We start from the raw sequence: 23949 nt of genomic DNA on the forward strand, positions 1-23949 counted from the left end.
TACAGGACTTCAGGTTAAAAAGCAAATAGGACTTTTGTATCTGGGTGACCTATTTTTTTTTTTGTGTGTGTGTGTGTGTGCATGTGTGCGTGTGTTTTTGTGACATATAATGACATGGGTATGACATAGGTATTACAAGGACAGGGTGACTTATGAGGACATTACCCCATGTACCCACTTTTCAAAAGGCTTATAAATCATACAGAATAAGTTTTTTTTTTTTTTTTAGAAAGTAGAAATGTGCAGTTTTCTGTGATGGATAGGTTTAGGTGTAGGGCCATAAACTACGGTTTGTACAGTATAAAAACCATTACGTCTATGGAGTCCCCGTAAACCACATAAGTATGTGTGTGTCCGTGTGCTAATATTAACTAAAGTTCCATTTAATTCCATTGGTAACATTTGTGAACAACATTTACTACAAAGTTTGAAGAGTCTAAAAAAAAAAAGATTTATTTAATTACACTGTAAAAAAAAATCCTAATTTTTTACATTAATACGGAAGCCCTGAACCGCATGGTGAAAAAAAAAAAAAACTTGGTAGGGAGGAAAAAAAAAATCGAAAAGTTAATATCTCGTTATTTCAACATAATAAGTCGTTATAACGACATAATATTTCGTTATTTCGAGATATTATGTCGTTATAACGACATAATATCTCGTTATTTCAAGATATTAAGTCGTTATAACGACATATCTCGTTATTCCAACATAATAAGTCGTTATAACGACATAATATCTCGTTATTTCAAGATAATAAGTCGTTATAACGACATAATATCTCGTTATTTCAAGATAATAAGTCGTTATAACTACATAATATCTCGTTATTTCAAGATAATAAGTCGTTATAACGACATAATATCTCGTTATTTCAAGATATTAAGTCGTTATAACGACATAATATCTCGTTATTTCAACATAATAAGTCGTTATAACGACATAATATCTCGTTATTTCAAGATAATAAGTCGTTATAACGACATAATATCTCGTTATTTCAAGATATTAAGTCGTTATAACGACATAATATCTCGTTATTTCAACATAATAAGTCGTTATAACGACATAATAAGTCGTTATTTCAACATAATAACTCTTCATTATCTATCAAGTATGATAAAGGACGTTCATTTATTAACGTCCTCAGTGGCGCAACACTAAAGTATTGGACCGCCAGTCTAGCTTTTACTGCGATCGCCGCGGTTTCGAATCCGCCTTTAACCGAGTTCGTTCTTCTCTAGTTTCACATCACATATCAAAAAAGGCATTCATTTTCAATAAAGATTAAAACAATGTTATAAAAGTACAAATAACCTGCCTAACGACTGTTTAATAACATTAAAAGTATTTATTGGGCAGGGTTAGCAGCATGTTCGATATTACCCACTAGAGGGCAGAATAAGACAGGGAATCAATTAAAGAACGCAATAGTTATGTTGAACTACTGTTACAATTTGGTGCTCCAAAATCCCAGAGGTTTATCATGGGAATTTGCGTTCATCCCAGGCTAACCTTTATTGAGGTTAAATTTATTAGACCATAGTAAATAAAACAATTTACAGTGCAAATGTCAGGGGTGTCAAACTTACAGCCCGGTGTCCAATCTGATTTGAACTATAATAAAACATAGAGATGCACTAGTCCAGGTGTCAAAAACGTTTTTAAGCGGGGTTTTTTTAAATTATTATTCTGGGCTTGCAAACAAACTGCTTTGTAATATTTTCCCAAAATTTCATCTGTGTATTTACGAAGTATGTAAGCAGGACTTTAACGCTGAATACGGACACAAAAAGAACAGACCAGCCAGCAGAGGAACTGTACCATGCACAAGCTCACTGTTCGCGAAAAATATGGAGAATAATATAAATATTACAATGGGATTTATATGAATATATCTCCGAAGGCAGCTGTTTTAAGAAAAGTTTTGATGGCTTTTCCTCTTATCTCCATATAAAGTAGTAATATTAATTCAGTCTGTCTGCTGATTTTGTTTTGTTATGTAGCATACTTTCACAAAGCTAAAGTCAGACCAGACCTAGTTTTTGCTGTTAATCTTGAAATTATTCAGTAATTTAAATTAAAAACAACTGCTCATGCTCATGTGCATAACATCTTTGACTATGATAAAAAATGCCTCTAATATCCAAATGCCAGTGTTTGCCTGCAACCAGTATCAGAATCAGACGTTTTGCTTCTTATAAAAATTGAAATTGGCCATAATAAATCAAAATAGATGTTAATAAAAAATATTAAATAAAAAATAATTTTAAAAATCGAATAGTCTTTTCACTGTACAAAACAAAAAAACAATGCAGTTTTCTTGCAAATTAATTTGTTGTTCATATGTTTAATATTAATACAACTATCAGCGCACAAAGGTTATTATAAGAAGAAGGTAATTCGGCCCGCATATGGTTCATTTCTTTCCAGTCCGTCCCTCAAACTAAAATGAGTTTGACACCCCTATTGTAGATGCTATTTACACTAAGTGAAAATACGATACATCCTATTTATACTAAATGACAATAGCAGCATTTTCACGATATGCTATTTATACTAGGTGAAATAGCGATACATTCTATTGACACCATGTAAAAGTAGCTTATCAGTTCTTTGCAAGAAGTGTAAATAGTATTTAGATGCTGTAGGTTAGTATTGGCAGATACTATTTGTACCTCAGTATTTTTGTACAGGATGCAATAATATCATATAGAGTGATTATATTTATTAAAATTATTAAATGTATGCTGCATTACTGGGAGAATAAAACCCCTCCACTTTCCACCAACCCTACTCAATGAACACTTAATATTATTAAACACTTGTTCACATTTTATTTCCACTTTTTGAACATTATTTTCATTTTTTTGAAAATGTATATGATGAGAAAATAGGAGTGAGCTCTATTATTGGGTGAGCTCGGCAAAATGCTGATTCGACCCCGCAGCGATCGCTGTAAAAGCCAAAATCTGAAACCCTACATGTTATTGTTACGCCACTGAATACATCAAATTACAACTGTCCCTTTTTAAACTTGAGTGGCCCAACCAGACATTGGAGCTATACTGTAAAGAGTGTTTGTCAACAAGGGACGCTATTTGCACTTACTGTAAATAGACACTCCGTGTCCTATTATTTCAATATATTAGCACCTATTTTTATTTTTATATCTTTAGAAAATATTACAAAGCAGTTTGTTTGCAAGCCCAGAATAATAAAAAAAAAAAAACCCGCTTAAAAACGTTTTTGACACCTGGACTAGTGCATCTCTATGTTTTATTATAGTTCAAATCAGATTGGACACCGGGCTGTAAGTTTGACACCCCTGACATTTGCACTGTAAATTGTTTTATTTACTATGGTCTAATAAATTTAACCTCAATAAAGGTTAGCCTGGGATGAACGCAAATTCCCATGATAAACCTCTGGGATTTTGGAGCACCAAATTGTAACAGTAGTTCAACATAACTATTGCGTATAACTTTAAGTTTAGTTATAACTTTATTTGATTCCCTGTCTTATTCTGCCCTTTAGTGGGTAATATCGAACATGCTGCTAACCCTGCCCAATAAATACTTTTAATGTTATTAAACAGTCGCTAGGCAGGTTATTTGCACTTTTATAACATTGCTTTAATTTCTATTGAAAATGAATGCCTTTTTTGATATGTGATGTGAAACTAGAGAAGAACGAACTCGGTTAAAGGCGGATTCGAAACCGCGGCGATCGCAGTAAAAGCTAGACTGCCGGTCCAATACTTTAGTGTTACGCCACTGAGGACGTTAATAAATGAACGTCCTTTATCATACTTGATAGATAATGAAGAGTTATTATGTTGAAATAACGACTTATTATGTCGTTATAACGACTTATTATGTTGAAATAACGAGATATTATGTCGTTATAACGACTTATTATGTTGAAATAACGAGATATGTCGTTATAACGACTTAATATCTTGAAATAACGAGATATTATGTCGTTATAACGACTTATTATGTTGAAATAACGAGATAACTTTTCGATTTTTTTTTTCCTCCCTAGCAAGTTTTTGTTTTTTTTCTTCACCATGCGGTTCAGGGCTTCCGTACTTCCGTACAAAACAGCTAGCCTAAATGATAAAAATGGGAAAATGAATGGCAGCCAAAAAAAGTAAAATATCCTAATTTAAATAAACCGAAAAACACTGTTATTTTACAGGTATTTCCTGATTTGATTCAAATGACTGGCAACAACAGAACATTAAACACCAACATATCTCTCAAGATCTCAGCATCTTCACTTATTACAGACTTTATTTCTTTTATTCACATGCTCTTATTGAGAATTAACAGAGGCTTAGATGTTGATGTCTTACTGATAAAAAAAGTTTGATGTCACTGTTATGGAGGTAAGTGTTTGCTTTAGTTGAGCTCTTGACCCTTGTCTTTTCACATTAGTCTTTCTCTGACTGCTTTAAACTGTGTGATTCTGATGCATGATTGTTATAGCAAATGGTTTACTGTAACCTTGTGATATTGTGGAATCATATTATGATAACCTTGTATTTATTCAGATTTTTAAGTCAATATGCAGAAAATATTTTTTTGAGAACAGACATCAATAATCAACATATGAATCTCAACAATGGTGACAATCAATTAAGCTTTTTTGTGACTTTAACAGTTTTGTGACGTTCAGAATTTTTTTTTATTGTCACCATTATTGAGATTCATAGTTTACATGATCTAGACAAAACATTTTCTGCATAATAATTTAATCAAAGTTTATGATTCACCATTGTGCTGAAGAGTGGAGCCTGTGCTTCAGTCCAGGATGAGCCAGAAAACATCGGTGTTATGCTTGTTGTGGCAAAAAAAATCAACTCCGACTCTACTGCATAAGAGACAAACACGTCCAATTGTCTTTAAAGCTTTTATTTCTTGCAAGAAAGGTCAGACAGGTCATACAGAAACACAAGTAGCTGCAGAGTGTAAGACCAAGAACGAAAGCTTCCCCTCACTTTTATATCTCTAACCTCCAAGGCCGAAGCCTCTGTTCTTTTACCATATTTGGAACATCCCTTAGTGGCTGTAACTTTCCACACATTGTTAGCACAGACATGTTTTTAACATACATCTTGCATGTCCCCATACCATATCTTGCTCTTTCTATTTCTAACATCTATGTTAACACTATGTTGAACGCTACCACTTAAGCCAACATCATATCATGTTCCATAAGCATCATATTTCACAAGAATACAGGTAAAAAGCATATGAAAAATTTAAATTTCCACAACATTTTGCATGTTCCAGAATTTCAGTAACTGTGTAGTTGTTTATGCAGAGACATATAGTTATTTTTATTAATGTGTGCTATTTCTGGTTAAATACAAGAGAGTCACATTTTACATTGAATGTGTTTTAATAATGCAGGGCTGTTTTGTTTGAGTCTATAAAAGATAAATTAGTAACTGATTAATTCACATTATGAATGTTATAAAAGTTTTTTTTTGGGTTGTTTAATGAGTAAAATACATGCATTGACTTATATAGCAAAAAAATTAAGGATTGAAAGGGTTAGGCTAATATTTTTTTTCATACATGCACATCATAAACATGCTTAGTATTTTTATTGCAAGAAATCACAAACAGATGAAACTGAATTGGGAAAAAAGGTTAATTTTGATCATTTCTTTTTGCTTATTAGTACAGCTGTATGCATCAGTGATGTTTTATTCTCCTTTTCACTCACACAGAGGCAAATTCATCACTCCATCATTACATGTTTGTGTTAGGTCACTGCCTATTGATGATTTGCCACTCTGACACCTAAATTGGATTCTATCCCCATGTGGTGAGAATATCTTTCGCTGTTCACCCCATCGCAGCTGTATACCTCGTTCATCCATTAACTCCAGAGACACTGAACAGGGCTCTGAAACAAACCCAACATCTCAGTCTCAGTGTTACAGGATACATTCATTGATTCATCAGAACCAGAACTACAACTTCAAGATCAAGTTTAAATCAAAATATAAAAAATTAAAATACAGTGAGAAAAGCCTTACATGTCTTTAATGTATATGGTGTTGTAGAGTGTTCATACTTACTTAAGCACTTAATATTCCCTCTCCATTCTCCATCTTCACAGGTCAAGTATTTGGAGTAGGGGTAACGCTGAACCAGTATGTATTTATTAAAGCAGGTGTATTCAACTCTCTCCCCTGAATTGTATTCCTTTTTTGTCATTTCTGTTGTATCTGCAAAGTTCACATGCGGTGGTGGCCCACATTTCCCTGTGAGCAAAGACATGTTTTAGACAGTTTTTAGATCATCAAGTAAATATGGCATTAATAAATCTCAATGTCAGCCAGATGCTTTTTTTTACAGCCTTAAACAACAGAACATGTTTTTAATGTAATGCACATCATTAATATGAGTAAATAAGGTCATTTTAATAAAATGCTTGAAGAAAATGTCTTTCTGTTTTGATCTGAGAGATCTGGGTTGGATTTTTCTATATAATATAATATAATATAATATAATATAATATAATAACTAGATTTAAATTAGACTTTCTGAGGACAATTTGAGTTGCGTTTATCCATGCAAAACTCGCCATTATGGCAAGTAGTACGTAGCTATGCTGTTCCTAAGTTGTTTTGGGTGGTCGCTTGATGATTGCTTCTGGTCCAAGTCAAGAGAGACTTGTGCGCTGGCAAAATGGATTTCAATAAATCTTAGCTGCCTTTGTGTTAGAAAGACAATTTTTTTTTTTTGTTGAAATCGCTGATACCTAACTAGAGAAAAATAGGAAAGAGGCAATAGGAAAACTTAGACACGACACCCATAATGCACTGGGCATGTTGCCATCCAAGGCCACTCCAACAAGTCTGCTCCTATTGGATAGGCTTGATCAGAGTCAAATAACAGCTTGATTATGACTGAAACTTTCTGAGAAGTATTTCCTACTAAAGCATGTCAACATGTATTGTTCTCGGGAGCAAATATTCAAAGAGTAAAAGTTTAACGGGAGTTTTTCAGTTTCAGGATCCAGAGCATTGTAGGCAGTGCTAAAAGCTGCAAAGAATCATAAATATGGAGAGAAAACAGTGACAGGAAATCTGGAAAAAACTCTCCCTTTAAAACAGGATGACAATGAAGACAGTGTTTAAGGACAAAAAGAAACTGCCATTTCATCATTCCATAAGTTGCAAACACTGCTAATAAAACTCAGTAATTAAGAATCTGACCTTACCTCCTATACATTTAGGGAATGGGACGTCCCATTGTCCATCTGACAAGCAGGTGATTTTTCTATGTCCTTGTAATTTCACTCCATTCCCAACACATGAAAGAGTTATTGTGTCTCCAGATCTAACTGAAATCTCAGGCCCTGGGTGTTCGTCTGATCTCATGTTCACTGTCAGGTTTGCAACACACATTACCTCTAAAAACAGAAAGATCGGATCAATCAAGCATCCTCCATGTGAACAACAGATCTATCTTTGTCCAATCCGAGGCTTTTACCGCCTGTGGTCTTACCTTCACATTTAGGAAAAGGGCTGCTCCATTCTCCATTTGTCAGACAGGTGATTTCTCTCACTCCTTTTAATTTCAGCCCTTGTCCATTGCATGAAATTATTAACTTGTGTCTAGGTTTGACGGGACCCACAATATCAGGGATTCGCTCCATTTTTACATCTTCCACTGTTGTGTTTAGAGGACATGTTGCCTCTAGACAAAGCAGACATTTGACATTCACATATTTGTCCACACAGAATCATTTATACTTTATGTGGCCCAGTGTTTTGGAGTCTCTACCCACTGAGCAAATTACGTCCAGAAGACGTCTTTTTGAGGTCTTGTCTCAGGTTGAAAAGACGTCCACTGAGGGGCCAGAATTAAAGTTTTTATGACGTCTTTTTTGGACGTCTTCTGAACATCCGATATAGACGAACACGCAGAATCACCAAAGGAGAAAAATCACAATTTTTAAGCCACCATCGTGGAGATGAGTGTTTGCTTTAGTTGGGCTCTTGACCTTTGCCTTATTAATATTAGAGTTTGTTTGGGCAGTTAACTGAGTAATAACAGCCAGACAAGTAAAGAGACATGATCAGGTGTTGGTTATGGTCTCACATAACCATTATTTGACCTGAATCACTGAACTCATTTAGAGCTCAATCTCTGAGTTAGATTTACATTATTGATTACAGCAGCACTGTGATTCTACAGCAGAAGATCAACTTTTACAATATGATTCAAATGATTTCAGAAAAGGTGTGTTGAACAAAAAAAAAAGTATTCATTTTAGGCACACACAGACATCAAGAATCAGCCCGTGAATCTCAACAGTGGTGACCATCAAAAAGCATGTTGCAGTGCATTCTGGGTGCCACCAATCAAAATTCATCCATGGCTCCCATCATGCATTGCTGCATGAATAAATTATGAGCTTAATTGTCTTAGTAATTTCCTTTATTCTCATATTTTATTTTGTTCTGTTTATGCAACTTTTTAGTAGCTTGTTTTCTAATGTTCAGAGTTGATCTGTTGATCAGAATATGTTGCTTGTCACCACTGTTGAGATTCACAGGCTGATTCTTGATGTCTGTGTGTGCCTAAAATGAATACTTTTTTTTTTTGTTCAACACACCTTTTCTGAAATCATTTGAATCATATTGTAAAAGTTGATCTTCTGCTGTAGAATCACAGTGCTGCTGTAATCAATAATGTAAATCTAACTTAGAGATTGGGCTCTAAATGAGTTCAGTGATTCAGGTCAAATAATGGTTATGTGAGACCATAACCAACACCTGATCATGTCTCTTTACTTGTCTGGCTGTTACTACTCAGTTAACTGCCCAAACAATCTCTAATATTAATAAGGCAAGGGTCAAGAGCCCAACTAAAGCAAACACTCATCTCCACGATGGTGGCTTAAAAATTGTGATTTTTCTCCTTTGGTGATTCTGCGTGTTCGTCTATATCGGATGTCCAGAAGACGTCAAAAAAAGACGTCATAAAAACTTTCATTCTGGCCCCTCAGTGGACATCTTTTCAACCTGAGACAAGACCTCAAAAAGACGTCTTCTGGACGTAATTTGCTCAGTGGGTACTGAGGCCGTATTCACAAAACATTTTATCTTACCACTAAGAGTTCTCCTAAATAGCAGTAAAAGTTCTTCGCTACGAGTTTTCCCTTAAAACTTATTCACAAAGCTGCTGAGACAAACTTACAGAACAGAGAGAAGTCTTAAGCTAAGAGAACGGGTGGGGTTGACCTGTCAATACGCTTATTAACTATGACCACAGTGATTGGCTGATAGGGGAGGGGTGATTTAACTATAGAAATATTGTAGAAGGCATAGTTTTCTGCATCCCTTTGCCACCCGGACTCCTCACTCTCAGCTGTTTTCTATCCCAGGATACTCTGGGTTTGGGCTAAATTCTGAGCTCGGAGCATCTCCTCGGACTGCACGCCAAATATGCTTATTTTACTGGTTTACTCTATTCGATCATTTGTAAGTGTGAACTTGTGAAAACAACTGCCACAGGTCATCAGGCATTATTTTCTTATTTCTTATTTCTTTTTTTTCAAAGGTTTATTTTTTGGGTTTTTGCCTTTTTATTATGATAGGACAGTGAATGGAAGAGAGACAGGGGGACAGGATCAGGAAAGTCCCACAAGCAAGAACTGGAACTCGGGTCACTCGAGCTGCACCATAAGTCCACCAACAAGGACATTATTTTCAACTTGACCGCTATGTTTTATTCTCCATCCTTCAATACATTTTGCCTGTGTACATAATTGAACCTTTATGTTGTCATCGCAGATTAAAATCTGAAAATCAAAATATTTATTGCATTTATGAAGAAAAGGCTCAGCAGCCAAGGCTCTGTTACCTCCCAGCCAGCAGAGCCATGTGGGGCCCAAATGGGTTTGACCTGGGCTATCTAACTGGGACCCAGCCAGTTTTGCACCCAGTTTCCATGTAGGCCCCACATGGATTTGCCCAGATGAAATGAACACTGCTTAGTGTGCACACTACAGGCTGTTTAATGTAACACTTAATCAGTGTTGGAGGTAATGAGATAATTAAGTGATTGAATAATGATTTTGTATTAGTGAAGAACACCTGCTGTTAACAAGCATAATCACTGAAGGAAAGAGAAACACAAGAATTACTTCCAGCCACAGCCTTGGATGAAATCAACTGAAGATAAAATACATTACATCTCTCAAGATCTGATTAAACAACTCCACAAACAACATTAGCTTCACTTATTACTAACCAGACTGACTTTATTTCTGACATACATCTACAAAAGTTCGTATTAAGAATTAAGAAGAGGCTTAGATGTTGATTACTTATTTGAAAGTAATAGTTTGATTTGATGTTACCATTGTGGCGATCAGTGTGTGCTTTAGTCAGGCTCTTGACTTTTTAACATTAGTTTTTCTCTTGACAGCTGTGTCTGTTTGTTATGGCGAGAACAGCAAGAGAAAATATAATCAGATATTGTAAGCTGATTGTTGATAAGAATATAATCATCATATATTGGCTTAACTCGTTGATATTATGTGGGAGGTTTATACGGGTAGTATGTTATTAATTCTGTTTTATTGTTATGATTCTACAACAAGAGAATAATAGAATTTAATCAGAACATCAAACGATTTATAACACACCATTTACCTATTTTGGGCTCCTATGAGTTTTACTCGCACACAGACATCAAGAATCAGCATATGAATCTCAACAATGGTGACATGCTTCAATGGTGCAATGCATTCTGGGAGCCATGGATAAGTTTCGTATGATGCACTCAGAATGCATTGCACCATGAAGCATGTCACCATTGTTGAGATTCATACGCTGATTCTATATATGATGATTATATTCTTATCATCAATCAGCTTACAGCATCTGATTATATTTTCTCTTGCTGTTCTCGCCATAACAAACAGACACAGCTGTCAAGAAAAAAACTAATGTTAAAAAGTCAAGAGCCTGACTAAAGCGCACACTAATCGCCACAATGGTAACATCAAATCAAACTATTACTTTCAAATAAGTAATCAACATCTAAGCCTCTTCTTAATTCTTAATACAAACTTCTGTAGATGTCTGACAGAAATAAAGTCAGTCTGGTTAGTAATAAGTGAAGCTAATGTTGTTTGTGGAGTTGTTTAATCAGATCTTGAGAGATGTAATGTATTTTATCTTCAGTTGATTTCATCCAAGGCTGTGGCTGGAAGTAGTTCTTGTGTTTCTCTTTCCTTCAGTGATTATGCTTGTTAACAGCAGGTGTTCTTCACTAATACAAAATCATTATTCAATCACTTAATTATCTCATTACCTCCAACACTGATTAAGTGTTACATTAAACAGCCTGTAGTGTGCACACTAAGCAGTGTTCATTTCATCTGGGCAAAGTTAGATGGGCTGGGTCCCAGTTAGATAGCCCAGGTCAAACCCATTTGGGCCCCACATGGCTCTGCTGGCTGGGCTATTGCCTCAATGTCTTTGGCTGGATTGCTGAGGCAGATTACCATCAACAGCCATTTTAGGATTGTTTGTGATTTGTTCTTAATGACTTAGAAGTCCTCTTGACTACTCCTAACTTTTCACAGATTTAGGAACTAATCTTAATGCTAAAATGTTTTGTGAAAAAATTTAGGAGTCTTAAAATTAGGACTGACACACCCATTATTTATAAGAGTGTCTCCTTAATCTGCAAGCTACTTTTAGCCTTAAGATGTTTTGTGAATACGGCCCCTGATTTCCAACGAGTAAGGTTTAACATAACAACTACATTTTTGTTGTATGGTATTGAGTTAGAGATGAAATATACATCCAACCCTAACAACCTTATGAAAAATCCTAGATGTCCAAAAAGTATTTTGACAAACATCAATATGACATCACATGAAGTCGGACAGCATTTCTACCATTGGGAAGTCTAATTTATTTATGTAATTCAGTGAACCAATTTATTTGATTCATACACTGCATTTTTACCTAGAATATTCAAAATAATTGTAAAAGAAGAAAAAATATAATAATAAAAGAATTGCAGCAAAATACATTATCTTATAAAGAAATATATAATATAAAACAGTATTAATATAATAACATTCTTTTGTAGTAATATATTCAAAATAGTATTATAAAATAAAATGTATAATATATTAAAATAATATAAACACATTTTATTAATTATACAAAATATTTTTTCAGCAATATGCAAGATAGCATATACAAATATTATACACAGAGTGTTATTTATTTATTTATACTTACAAATACATACTATGTCTTTAGTTATATTAAATTTGAATATACCCTCTGTGTCCTTACCTACACATTTAGGAAATGGGCCGCTCCATTGCCCATTCGACTGGCAGGTGATTTCTTTTGGTCCTTGTAAAACCCATCCATAATCAATACATGAAAATGTCAATCTGTGTCCATATCTGATTAAACCCTCATTATCAGGGAGCCCCTCGACTCTGACATTTTCCTCTGTGTTGTTTGGGACACATGATACCTCTATAAAAAAAGAAAGAAAAGAAAACTCTCAGGACCTTAAATCCATAAGCACCAAAGCAGTTACATCAGGCCACCCAGCCACTTAAACAGTTAAAAATAATTTAGGATATTTAAAATTCAATCTGATCTGATGTCACCTTCATTTTTGTCTTAAAGGGGGGTATCACACACAGTTTCTGCCAATCTCATGTTAATCTTGAGTACATATAGAGTAACAATGCATCCTTCATATCTCCGAAAAGTCTTTAGTTTGACATCATTATAAATACAAAGGGAACAGACGCGTTCGTGTTGTTTACATTTTATGCTCTTGCGCGCCGAATGCCAACAAAACACAGACATCTGGGGCCTGTACCATGAAGCTGGATTAGATGGCTAGCCATGTAAGTTTCAGATTAGTTTGCGGCAATCCTGGGTTTTAGGTACCATGAAAGTAACTTGACTTTTAGTGGTGTTCATCGCCATAATTTACGTTCCACGGCTAATCTGCTCCAGGGCAGGCTATGTTCTGGGTAAGAGATCTCAAACTGAAATTAGACAAATCAGGGGTCTGTACCATGAGTTGAACAAACTCAGGGTTATAAGATTAGTTTCGAGTTGACAAAACCAAACCACTCCAATCTGACTTTGTTGGTACCATGATGCTGATCAACAACTTTCTCTGTCAATTCAGGCTTTGATCCTGAGTTTGTGGAGCGTGTGCACATGAATGCCTGACATCAGTGGCAAACAGCCAATCACATGCCTCGCAACATAATAAACTCTGATTTACTTCTCGTGAAAGAGCCAGCGCGATTCAAAACTCTTGCTGAAAATGAAGAATTTAAACACACACTAATGGAAAATACTTGTCTGTGAAAGACGACAAATAAAAAAAATGATCTTTCTCTATCAGTGCAAATGAAAGTTGTGAAGTTAGTTTATATAGTTGATAATATATAGCGATATAGACTCAACATAAAAGGTCACATGTAGTCATATTTAAAGAGTATATTTACACCTTATTTATGATCTATATATATATATATATATATATATATATATATATTAATATTCATTGAAACTAAGTGCTTAATAACAACTGTTAAACTAAATTTGAGTGTGTGTAATGGATTAATAAAAATATAGATCATATAATTATACAAATATATAAATTATAAAATAATTCTAAGTAATTATCATTAAAACCAGAAAATTTTATCGCTAAATATTTGTTTTAATTTGGAGAAAGAGAAACTGGGGGAGTGACTTTATTGTATTGGGTGTGTCAGTGTCACTTAGCTTACATCTGATTGGTCCAATTTCAGTTTGAGATCTCTAATCCAGAGGAGCGTAAGTTACTAAGGCGATGAACAATGCTAAAAGCCAAGTCACTGTCATGGAACCTAAAACCCAGGATTGGAGCAAACTAATCTGAAACTTACCTGTCTAGCCAGCTAATCCAGCTTCATGGTACAGGCCCCAGATGTAAGCTAAGTGACGTTGACACACCCAACACAATAAAGTCACTGCCCCAGTTCCCATTCAGTCGGTCACGTTCGACGTACGTCAGACAGACCGACGAATAGGAATCTCGCTAGAGAGGCCAATCTACTTCGAGTGTAACTAAAACGAGCCAATACACATAGGCATGCAATCATAGGCAGCAGCTGCTCGCCTTGCAGCGCTAGTAATATGTAATGAGCAGCAGGTGCGTTCCATCTTTAGCTTTTTCGCTTCGGAGCTGAACGGTGTTTGTTCCTGTTCTCTGCAAGCAAGTGTCTGCTAGAAGATGAGTCAAGCTTTTTGGTTGAACTTCTCTTTTTTTTCAAGTGCAGGCGAACAGCACAGCAGCGGGGTCGAAGTCCTCTCTTTATTTTCTGTTTTTTGGAGATGACATTCTATTTGTGTGTTTTTGGATGCGGTCGTGTAGCGATTTTGTATAGTTATTAATCAATTTATGGGTTAGATATATGAATATAATAAAGCTTTATGATTAATTATGATGCATATACTGACCCAAGGGGGAATTAAACCTATATTGTGAATTAATTACAATGAATTATAATCAATTACATATATGATTAGTTCTGGTTTAATAATTATTTAGAGAAACTATTAGTTTGTCCAGCAAACCGTTAGCTCCTCACAGAATATTATAAAAAGGAAGGTTTTTCTCTGGCCACAAGAAAGACTTCCTATTCTAGCATCCAAACGTAAAGCAAGGATAGGATCGAAACGTTAAAGTGACCTGGTTTTTGTTGAATGAGCAAAAGAACAATCGAGCATGGATACAAAGTGTTTAATATATGAAAACTACTACTACAGAAGTTATATGTCTAAATACAAAATATACACATATATACAAGAGTGAAAGTAAAGAAAGGGAAAGAGAGAAAGCAAGTAGCAAAAACCTACTAACAGTCCTTGAAAGCCAGCACAGAAATCAGTTTCATTATCTAAAAGAGAAACGGTTACTTGCTGTTTGCTTGCTGAGTTTAGTTTCAGTGCTGCTGCAGTTCATTGGCTTTGGAAAGACGTGGAAAGAGCTTTAAAACGAATCCAAACTTGACAGATAAGAAAAGCATGTAAAGGAAGTTATGGTTTATAGACAAATTCCATCATTAAAACTAACACTAGCACAACAACAGTCATTTAAACTAAGTCTAAACATTAGGAAACATAGATGCACTTGACATAGCCTACATGACGGGTATATTTTGGCCCAGTCATATTTTGAGAATAGCTGTACATACAATCTCTAAGCATGTTTGTGTGTTTTTGTGTGTGTCTGTGTGTGTGTGGTGTGTGTTGGAATGTGATCTGGCACTTAGTCCACATGAGGGGCCCTTTGATGTCCCAAGCTAGGAAATGGGGCCCTCTGTTTTACCTCAGAGGGTCCATGAACATGCCAAAGGTGCTCGTCTTTCACAGCCCGGCCAGAGCCGATGTGAGATTTACAACACAGTCCAGCATGCTAAAAGCATTCTGAAGATTCCAGATTTTATTGCCCAATCTAATATTTGTACATATGCTACAGTCGTTTCCTGTCCTCACTGACGGCCACAATCACTGTTTCACATGTCTGGGCGCATGCTGAAACGATGTTCATAGGTGGTTCGTGTTTCGTATGAGAACATGATCACATCGACACGCCGGTCGTGACTCTTCTTTCTCCGGGAAGCTTGAGTCCCCTCTGTTGTTGGCCAGCTGCCGCTTGTGCGTAATAGCACGGCCGCGGGTCTGCCTGACACTCTAGGAGACCGTGGAGATTAGCGAGAGCAAACCTCTCGCTCCTCCGCGTGTTGTGTGCTGTCGAGCTGCTTGGCGCTCTAGATGCATGGTCTCCTTGCCCAATCTCCATTGTAGCGCCCTCTCTGGTGCACCAGAAGAGGTCTACTTTGGTGAAATGGCTTGGGTGACTTGAGGTTGAGGGGTTCCTTCTGGGAACCAACCCCCTAGGGCTCCTCCCTCTCTAGCGCACTGCAAACTGTGCAGTCTCTGGATTGGATTATTGGTTCTTCTCATAGGGGAACCTAGCATTTCATTCAGGGCTCCAGCTGAGGGTCAGATGTCGATTGCAGCATTGGAGAGAGTGCTGTTATGCTCTGGAAATGAGGGTGACGCTGCCCACTGTAATGGTGTGTGCTTATGCTGACTCAGATTCAGAGTTTACAGCTCTGAACCGGGTGTTCCAGATTTGCATGGAAAACTTGGCAGTATGGAGCTATATTGGTGCCATAAATATGGAACGCCAAAAGTGCCAAAAACTGCATGAAATTTTTTCCTCTCTCACTACCCTATTGGGTGGGGTGGCTGTGCACAGACCACACCCACCCTGCATGTGAGGCCAAGGCACTCTTTATGCATTAGGGTAGTTCTGAGCCGGGGTTAAGCTGCACTTGTTGACTAACCGTGATCAAAGTCACTGCGCAGGCCCTCGGCCAGACGATGTCCACCTCAGTGGTCCAGAAGCGCCCCCTGGCTTACCTTGCGGAGGTGCGAGAGGTTGTCAAGCTAAAAACGCTTTCTTGATGCTCACAAGGTGGCCTTTTTGGTGACACTGTCGGGGACTGAGCCCAGCAGTTCTCCTCAGTTAATAGCAGACCGGGAAGCTTCCCCCGACAAACCATTGAGTTCCTCGTGGGCCGCCCCTCAGTCTGCTCGTTGCCAAGGGTGTCGTCCCCTGCAAAAAACTCTGGCCCAGCCTGCTCTACTGTGTCTGCTGCTGGGAGACGATGCCTCCCGTCTTTGCTGCTGTTTAAGTGGTTAGTGAAAAATCACCCATGAGGTTGGGCTGCTCCCCCCACCCCCACCCCCCAAAGTAGGCCCAACAGCCAGCGGTACCCAAATTTTCAACAAAAAAAAAAGAGCAGTTCCTCCATCTCCAGGTCTGAAGAGGGCTTGGAGAGCAGTGGGAGGAGAAAAACCTCACCTCTCTCATCCCCCTCTTCCTTCGCCAGAGGACAGCAGCGTGCAGTTCAAGAAGGCAGCCAAAGCCTCTCCTGTGCCCCCTGCCCGACTGTGGAACCAGGTAAGTTTTGCACAGCACACTCAGACCCCGCTACGAGCCGCCTCGCTAAGAGAGCCTCCCGAGCCGTGTCCCTGCGTTCCACCTCGCTGCCCCACTGCGGGTACGCCTAAGGTCCCTTTGATCCCGCTTGTACGGTCTCTGCGAGCCTGATTAGCACTCCCCAGTCCGTCTTGCTGGCTCATTCAGACCTTCAGGCTCGGCTATGCGATTTAGCTCGCCCGGCGTCCCCACAAGTTCAGGTAAAAGCTGTCGATGTTTTGGAGGGAGACTTTGTTCCCATGAGAGAACTGGGTGTTCGCATCCTCAACTATCTCGATGACTGGCTTATTCTAGCGCAGTCTCGGGATCAGTTGTGCAAACACAGGGACCTGGTGCTCAGTCACCTCAGCTAGTTGGGCCTTCAGGTCAACTGGGAAAAGAGCAAACTCTCCCCTGTGCAGAGGATCTCTTTTCTCGGTATGGAGTTGGATTCGGTCGAACAGACAGCACGCCTTACAGAGGAACGTGCTCAGTTGGTGTTGAACTGCCTGAATACGTTCAAAGGCAGGCCAGCGGTCCCACTGAAATTCTTTCAGAGGCTCCTGGGGCATATGGCAGCCGCAGCGGCAGTAACCCTGCTTGGTTTGCTATATATGAGACCGCTTCAGCACTGGCTTCACGGCCGAGTCCCGAGATGGGCGTGGCAACGCGGTAAGTTCCAAGTGGCAATCGCTCCGGAATGCCGCCAAACCTTCAGCCCATGGTCAGACCCCTTGTTTCTTCAGGCAGGAGTGCCCCTAGAGCAGGTGTCCTGGCATACTGTGGTGTTCACAGATGCCTCTGCCACCAGCTGGAGTGCCACGTACATGGGTATGCAGTATCAGGTGTTTGGATGGGCCCCCAACTGCATTGGCACATCAACTGCCTCGATTTGCTAACAGTACGCCTTGCCCTGAGCTGCCTGAAAGGGCCATTACGGGGCAAGCATGTGCTGGTCCACACGGACAACACTGCAACTGTTGTGTACATCAACCGTCAAGGTGGTCTACGCTCCCGTCGCATGTCGCAACTCGCCCGCCATCTCCTTCTTTGGAGTCAGAAGCATCTGAGGTCGCTTCGCGCCATTCATGTTCCTGGTGTGCTCAACCATGTGGCTGACGAGCTATCACGAGCTGTGCTGCCGGGAGAGTGGCGACTCCACCCCCAGATGGTCCAGCTGATTTGGAGAGAGTTCGTAGAGGCTCAGGTTTATATTTTTATGCTTATGTAAGTAAATCATACATTCATATGTTAAACATTTTTCATTCATTCAGGTAGAATTCAGGTCTTCTTTCTCAGAGACGGGGCACTCATTGGCACCCACTTCCAGACCTCTGGAAACTCCATGTCTGGTCCCTGGACGAGACGTGGAGGTTCTAGGTGAATTACCCCCTGAGGTACCTAACACCATCACTTCGGCACATGCACCGTCTACAAGACTCGCTTACGGCTTGAAGTGGAACCTGTTCATCGAGTGGTGCTCTTCTCGCCGAGAAGACCCCAGAAGATGTTCGATCAGAGTTGTGCTTTCATTCTTGCAGCAAGGGCTGGAGCGTAGGCTGTCCCCCTCCACCCTCAAAGTTCATGCTGCCGCATTTTCTGCATACCACGACCACATGGATATCAAGTCTGTTGGTAAGCACAACTTGGTCCTTAGGAGGGCGAGACGATTAATTCCTCCTCGACCCCCATCCATACCCTCTTGGGACCTTGCTCTGGTGCTTAGAGCACTCCAGAATGCTCCCTTTGAACCCTTGAAGTCAGCAGACTTAAAGATTCTGTCTATGAAGACTTTGCTGCTGGTTGCATTGGCCTCCATCAAGAGGGTAGGGGACCTGCAGGCATTTTCGGTCGAGGCCGATCAGACCCCGGCCTGGCTATGTGCCCAAGGTTCCTACCACTCCCTTCAGGGACCAGGTAGTAAGCGCTGCCCCCGGAGAAGGCAGACCCAGCCCTGGATTTGCTCTGTCCAGTTCGCGCTTTGCGACTGTACATAGACAGAACTCAAAGCTTCAGGACCTCAGACCAGCTCTTTGTCTGTTACGGAGGCCAGCAGAAGGGAAAGGCTGTCTCCAAGCAGAAGATGGCCCACTGGATAGTGGACACCATCGCCTTGGCTTACCAAGCTCAAGATGTGCCCTGCCCGCTCAGGTTGCATGCTCACTCCACGAGAGGTGTTGCATCCTCCTGGCCGCTGGCTCGTGGTGCCTCGCTGACAGACATTTGTAGAGCTGCGGGCTGGGTGACACCTAACACGTTCTCTGGATTCTATAGCCTTCGTGTCGAGCCGGTCTTAGTGTCGGCTTGCTGCGCTTACATGCGCTTTTACTCCAGAGAGTCCCTACAAGGCAGACCCTGTTGAGTCCGATCTCCCTTCGGCAGCCGACGTGGCGGAGCATCTGGCGCCAGGCCTATACTCCGGTGCATCCTTGAGAATGGGGTTTAGGCTGGGTACCTTATGTGTGACCCTACAGGGATCCCATATGTCTAGTTCCACAGTTGCACCTAAACGAAGCCCGTATCTTTCCCTCTGGGAGTACCCACCTCTCATCGGTTGGAGTCACCCCAGTCCTTCCATATGTAGTACAGCCCTACGGGGTTAATCCATATGTACTTCTCCACATAACTCCTTCGGGGAAGGATGTTGCTCCGCAGCGTTCCTTTCCAGTGAAAGGGTACGCTTTCCCAGTTTTATCCAATAGTCTCACTGAGTGGGGTTTGGGGAACAGCAGTGATCGACACTCTCTGTGTCAGCCCTGTCCCACCATCCTTAGGCATGGGTGTTCAGGTGGCTTACAACAGAGCACTGGAAGGGGGCAGCTCCTCTGGCGCTTTGGTAGGGATTCCTTTTCGTATGACCAACTGAATGGGAATGTCTCGGTTACAAAGGTAACCCTCGTTCCCTGAAAGAGGGAACATAGACGTATGTCCTGTCGCCACAGTCGCTGTACCCCACTGATGCTGCCACCTATCCGGTTCGGCTCCTCAGTGAAAACCTGAAGATGCAACGCACCTGCTGCTCATTATATAACCGCGCTGCGAGGCGAGAAGCTGCTGCCTATGATTTCATGCCAATGTGCATTGGCTCGTTTTAGTTACACTCGAAGTAGATTAGCCTCTCTAGCGAGATTCCTATTCATTGGTCTGTCCGACGTATGTCTCCGTTTCCTCCTTCAGGGAACGAGGGTTACCTTTGTAACCAAGACGTTTCTCTTCCTCCAAATTAAAGGTCATTATAGTAAAAACAAATTTAACGATGAAATTGTCTGGTTTTAATGATAATTATTTTATAATTTATATATGATTTGTATAATTATATTATCTATATTTTATTTAATCCATTACACACACGCAAGTTTAGTTTAACAGTTGTTATTAAGCATTTAGTTTCAATGAATGTTAATATATATAGAACATATGTAATATAAATAAGTTGTAAATATACTCTTTAAATATGACTACATGTGACCTTGTATGTTTGAGTCTCTTGTATGGTTGAGACTAGTTTATAATATATATATATATATATATATATATATATATATATATATATATATATATATATATATATATATATTATAAACTATATAAACTAACTTCACAACTTTCCCTTGCACTGATAGAGAAAGATCATTTATTTTATTTGTCCTCTTTTGCAGACAAGTATTTTCCAGTAGTTTAAATGCGTTTAAATTCTTCATTTTCAGCAAAAGAGTTTTGAATCGCGCTGGCTCTCTCACGAGAAGTGAATCATTGTTTGTCTCTGTTGCAAGGCATGTGATTGGCTGTTTGCCACTGATGTCACGGATTCATGTGCACGTGCTCCAAAAACTCAGGATCAAAGCCTGAGTTGACAGAGAAAGTTGTTGATCAGCATTATGGTACCAACAAAGTCAGATTGGAGTGGTTTGGTTTTGTCAACTCAAAACTAATCCTATAACCCTGAGTTTGTTCAACTACCATCATGGTACAGCCCCTGATGCAGCCAGCCACAATCTGCAAATCCAGCACCGAACTGGAACTTGTTTACAAAGTATTCATCACCGAAATCCCAGGAACAAATAAACATACGTGCACAACTCCGTTGCTGCCTCGAAAAGACAAACTTCATCCTTAAAGGGTTAGTTCACCCAAAAATGAAAATAATGTAATTTATTACTCACCCTCATGCATTATTTACATTATTTAAATACATTATTTTCATTTTTGGGTGAACTAACCTTTTAATGCTGGGTTCTTTGGATAGCTGAAAAAGGTAATCTTTCCCTCACAACCTAAAACACGCTCCTTTAGTGAAAGGAGGTGTCTCATTTCAGAGGCTTCGTCCTTCAGAGGTCGCATTTGAATGCTGAATACTTCATCAAGGATGTCATATTTAAGAAAAGTAACCGTAATAAAATTGACTGATATTCATTGTGAGGTGTAAAATACTGTAATTTCTTTCTTGCGTTGCAATCTAACGGTTATTAATTTTTTTTTTTTTAAATGAGACCGATGATGAATGCAGCCTTTAAAGTCCCTGTGAACCGGAAGTTGCAAACAACTTTTCTCCAGTGTTGTGACATATTTCCAAGTGAAACGGAATATTGAATAGAGGGCAGAGTTTTACTTTAGCGCTCCTCCTCTCCATCTCTCGCTCATAGCAGACGAACGGTTGCAGAGGAGTGGTTCACACGTTTTCAACCCAAGCCGTCAAACTGACGTTATCAGAGAAGGAACACCATTCCAGACCGGAAGTAACTTTTAAGATTTTGATTAAAGATTACCAAACTATTTTTTTCTGTGTTTTAACTTGCACGGATTAATTGTTTACCACAAGACTAGTAATATGCACTAACAAAGTAAATTAGGTCAATTTTGATTTCATGTGTACTTTAAAGGGTGCAGCCCTTAAATACTTTAAATACTTGAAAAAAACCTCTGAAACCTGTACCGAAACCGGAAGTAGTAATTTAGCACAGAAATACTCCATCATACTTTCAACTCGTGTTTAGAAATTTTCGCCATGTTTAGCATAAGAATGCAACTCTTCCACAGTGTAAATAAGTCAGAATGCATGGAATAGCGTTACACCCCCCCCCCCCCCCTTTAAGTCAAATAAGGAAAATACATGCCTAATTGCACCGTTTACACTCTTGATAATAATAAATAATAAAGGTTCTTAATTGACATTTGGTTCCACAAAGAACATCCATGGAACCTTTCCTTTCCACAAAAGCTTCTTTTTAGTGGAAAATGGTTCTTCAGATTTGTAGAATGATCTTTACATTAAGAAAAAAGGATTCTTTTAAGAACTGTTCACTGAAAGGTTCCTTAGTGAATTTCTGTGAAAACGTTTGGACCCTTAATTTTTCTGAACAAAATTCAAGTGGTGTTTGTTTATCCATGCAAAACCCACTGCCATGCTAGTGTGTAACTAAGATCAAGAGAGAATTATATGCCAATGATTTATGTTCCAATTTGAGCATTTGTTTTAATATGAGCAAAAGTAATGCTTGCATTACCAAATACTGCTAAAAAAATACTGACAACCAATTAAATGCTTTTACCTAATGTGACCTTCCCTCTTACACATTTAGGGAATGGAACATTTTATTCTCCATTTAACAAGCAAGTGATTTTGCTCTGTCCTTGTGGGCTATTTTCGATACTCTTACAACACTTGAAAGAGTTATTGTGTGTTCTGACTGAAACCTCAGGCCCCTACTTCAATTTGAGAAACTTTTGAATTTTATGCATGAAAATATTAAACTGTGTCCAGGTTTGACTGGATCCTCAAGATCAGGGAATCTCTCCATTTTAGGTGTTCACTGTTGTGTTTAGAGGACACGTTCACTGCATGTTCCTCCATCTGGACTTTTTTATGTAAGCTGTAACTGGAACACTGTTGAGTCCAGCCTTTAGTTTAATCATTTGTTTTACTTGTTTTTTATATTAAATCCAGTAAAGACATATATGTCTTAATATTGAACATCAACTATCAAACCTACTTTTTTTCTAAAGGTGAAAATCATATTAGTTCACAAAATTAAATTTTCCCAACAACCACAATGTCTGGTAAGTTTCCAATTGCACCAGCATGTCATAATTATGTGTATGCAGACTGGAACTAGTTAGATATTAATTAACACACACTAAGAGATAAAGACAGCAAACAAAATCTTTAAAACAGTATTTGTCAGTTTGGGACAGAGTTCATGTGGTCATATATTGAATGATAGATGTTTTAATGAATTACCCATAGAATAACACATTACTTGTTTTTTTACTATAAATAACAATCTTGATATATTTTTCAACATTATAAAAAACATTTCATGTGTAAAACAAACCTTACATTTTTAAACATATTACTGCAATAACTCTTCATACCTCCACATTTTGGATATGGGTTATCCCATTTTCCATTTGACAGGCATTCAATTGCTCGTTGGCCGTACATCTTCAGGTTCACATCTGTGCATCGGAAAACTAAGATATGTCCAGGTTTATAAGGTGAAACAATACCTGGATGTCCCATTAAAACGTCAACATTGAGGAGCTGTTCACCCTCACATGTAACTTCTGTAGAAGAAGAAATGAAATTCAGTCAGTAAAAAAAGTTTTAATGGAATAAAGAGCAGTTTAATAGCATCTGATATTAACCAATAGCAAGAAAAGGAGGAAAAAATCCTCTAAGACATCAAAACCATACTGGAGTGTATATTTAGGGTGTATGGCATGCTAGTATACTACTGATAAAATCAGTGATTCTCGTTTTATAATTTTACTTCAGTTTTATAATCTACTTCAATTTTAGACCCACATTTAAATTTTATGGAAAATTAACAAAAAATATTTTTTGTAAAGTATATGAAATATACTTTAGCTA

The 23949-nt window shown here is 38.6% G+C and overlaps 1 protein-coding gene across 1 annotated transcript in view; it reads right to left on the reverse strand.

The window, feature by feature from the left end:
- Positions 1 to 5425: 5425 nt before the first annotated feature.
- LOC125262657 (sushi, von Willebrand factor type A, EGF and pentraxin domain-containing protein 1-like) overlaps positions 5426 to 23949 on the reverse strand; it is a 48377-nt gene continuing 29853 nt past the window's right edge. The window contains exons 8-13 of the mRNA XM_048181476.1: positions 23451 to 23642; positions 12356 to 12547; positions 7533 to 7724; positions 7246 to 7437; positions 6098 to 6283; positions 5426 to 5922 (exon numbers count right to left, since the gene is read on the reverse strand). Coding sequence (XP_048037433.1) covers positions 5732 to 5922; positions 6098 to 6283; positions 7246 to 7437; positions 7533 to 7724; positions 12356 to 12547; positions 23451 to 23642 — 1145 coding nt within the window. The 3' untranslated portion in view covers positions 5426 to 5731. The remainder of the gene's footprint in view (positions 5923 to 6097; positions 6284 to 7245; positions 7438 to 7532; positions 7725 to 12355; positions 12548 to 23450; positions 23643 to 23949) is intronic.

Source organism: Megalobrama amblycephala, linkage group LG2 (genome assembly GCF_018812025.1).
Source record: "Megalobrama amblycephala isolate DHTTF-2021 linkage group LG2, ASM1881202v1, whole genome shotgun sequence".
Taxonomy (NCBI): domain Eukaryota; kingdom Metazoa; phylum Chordata; class Actinopteri; order Cypriniformes; family Xenocyprididae; genus Megalobrama; species Megalobrama amblycephala.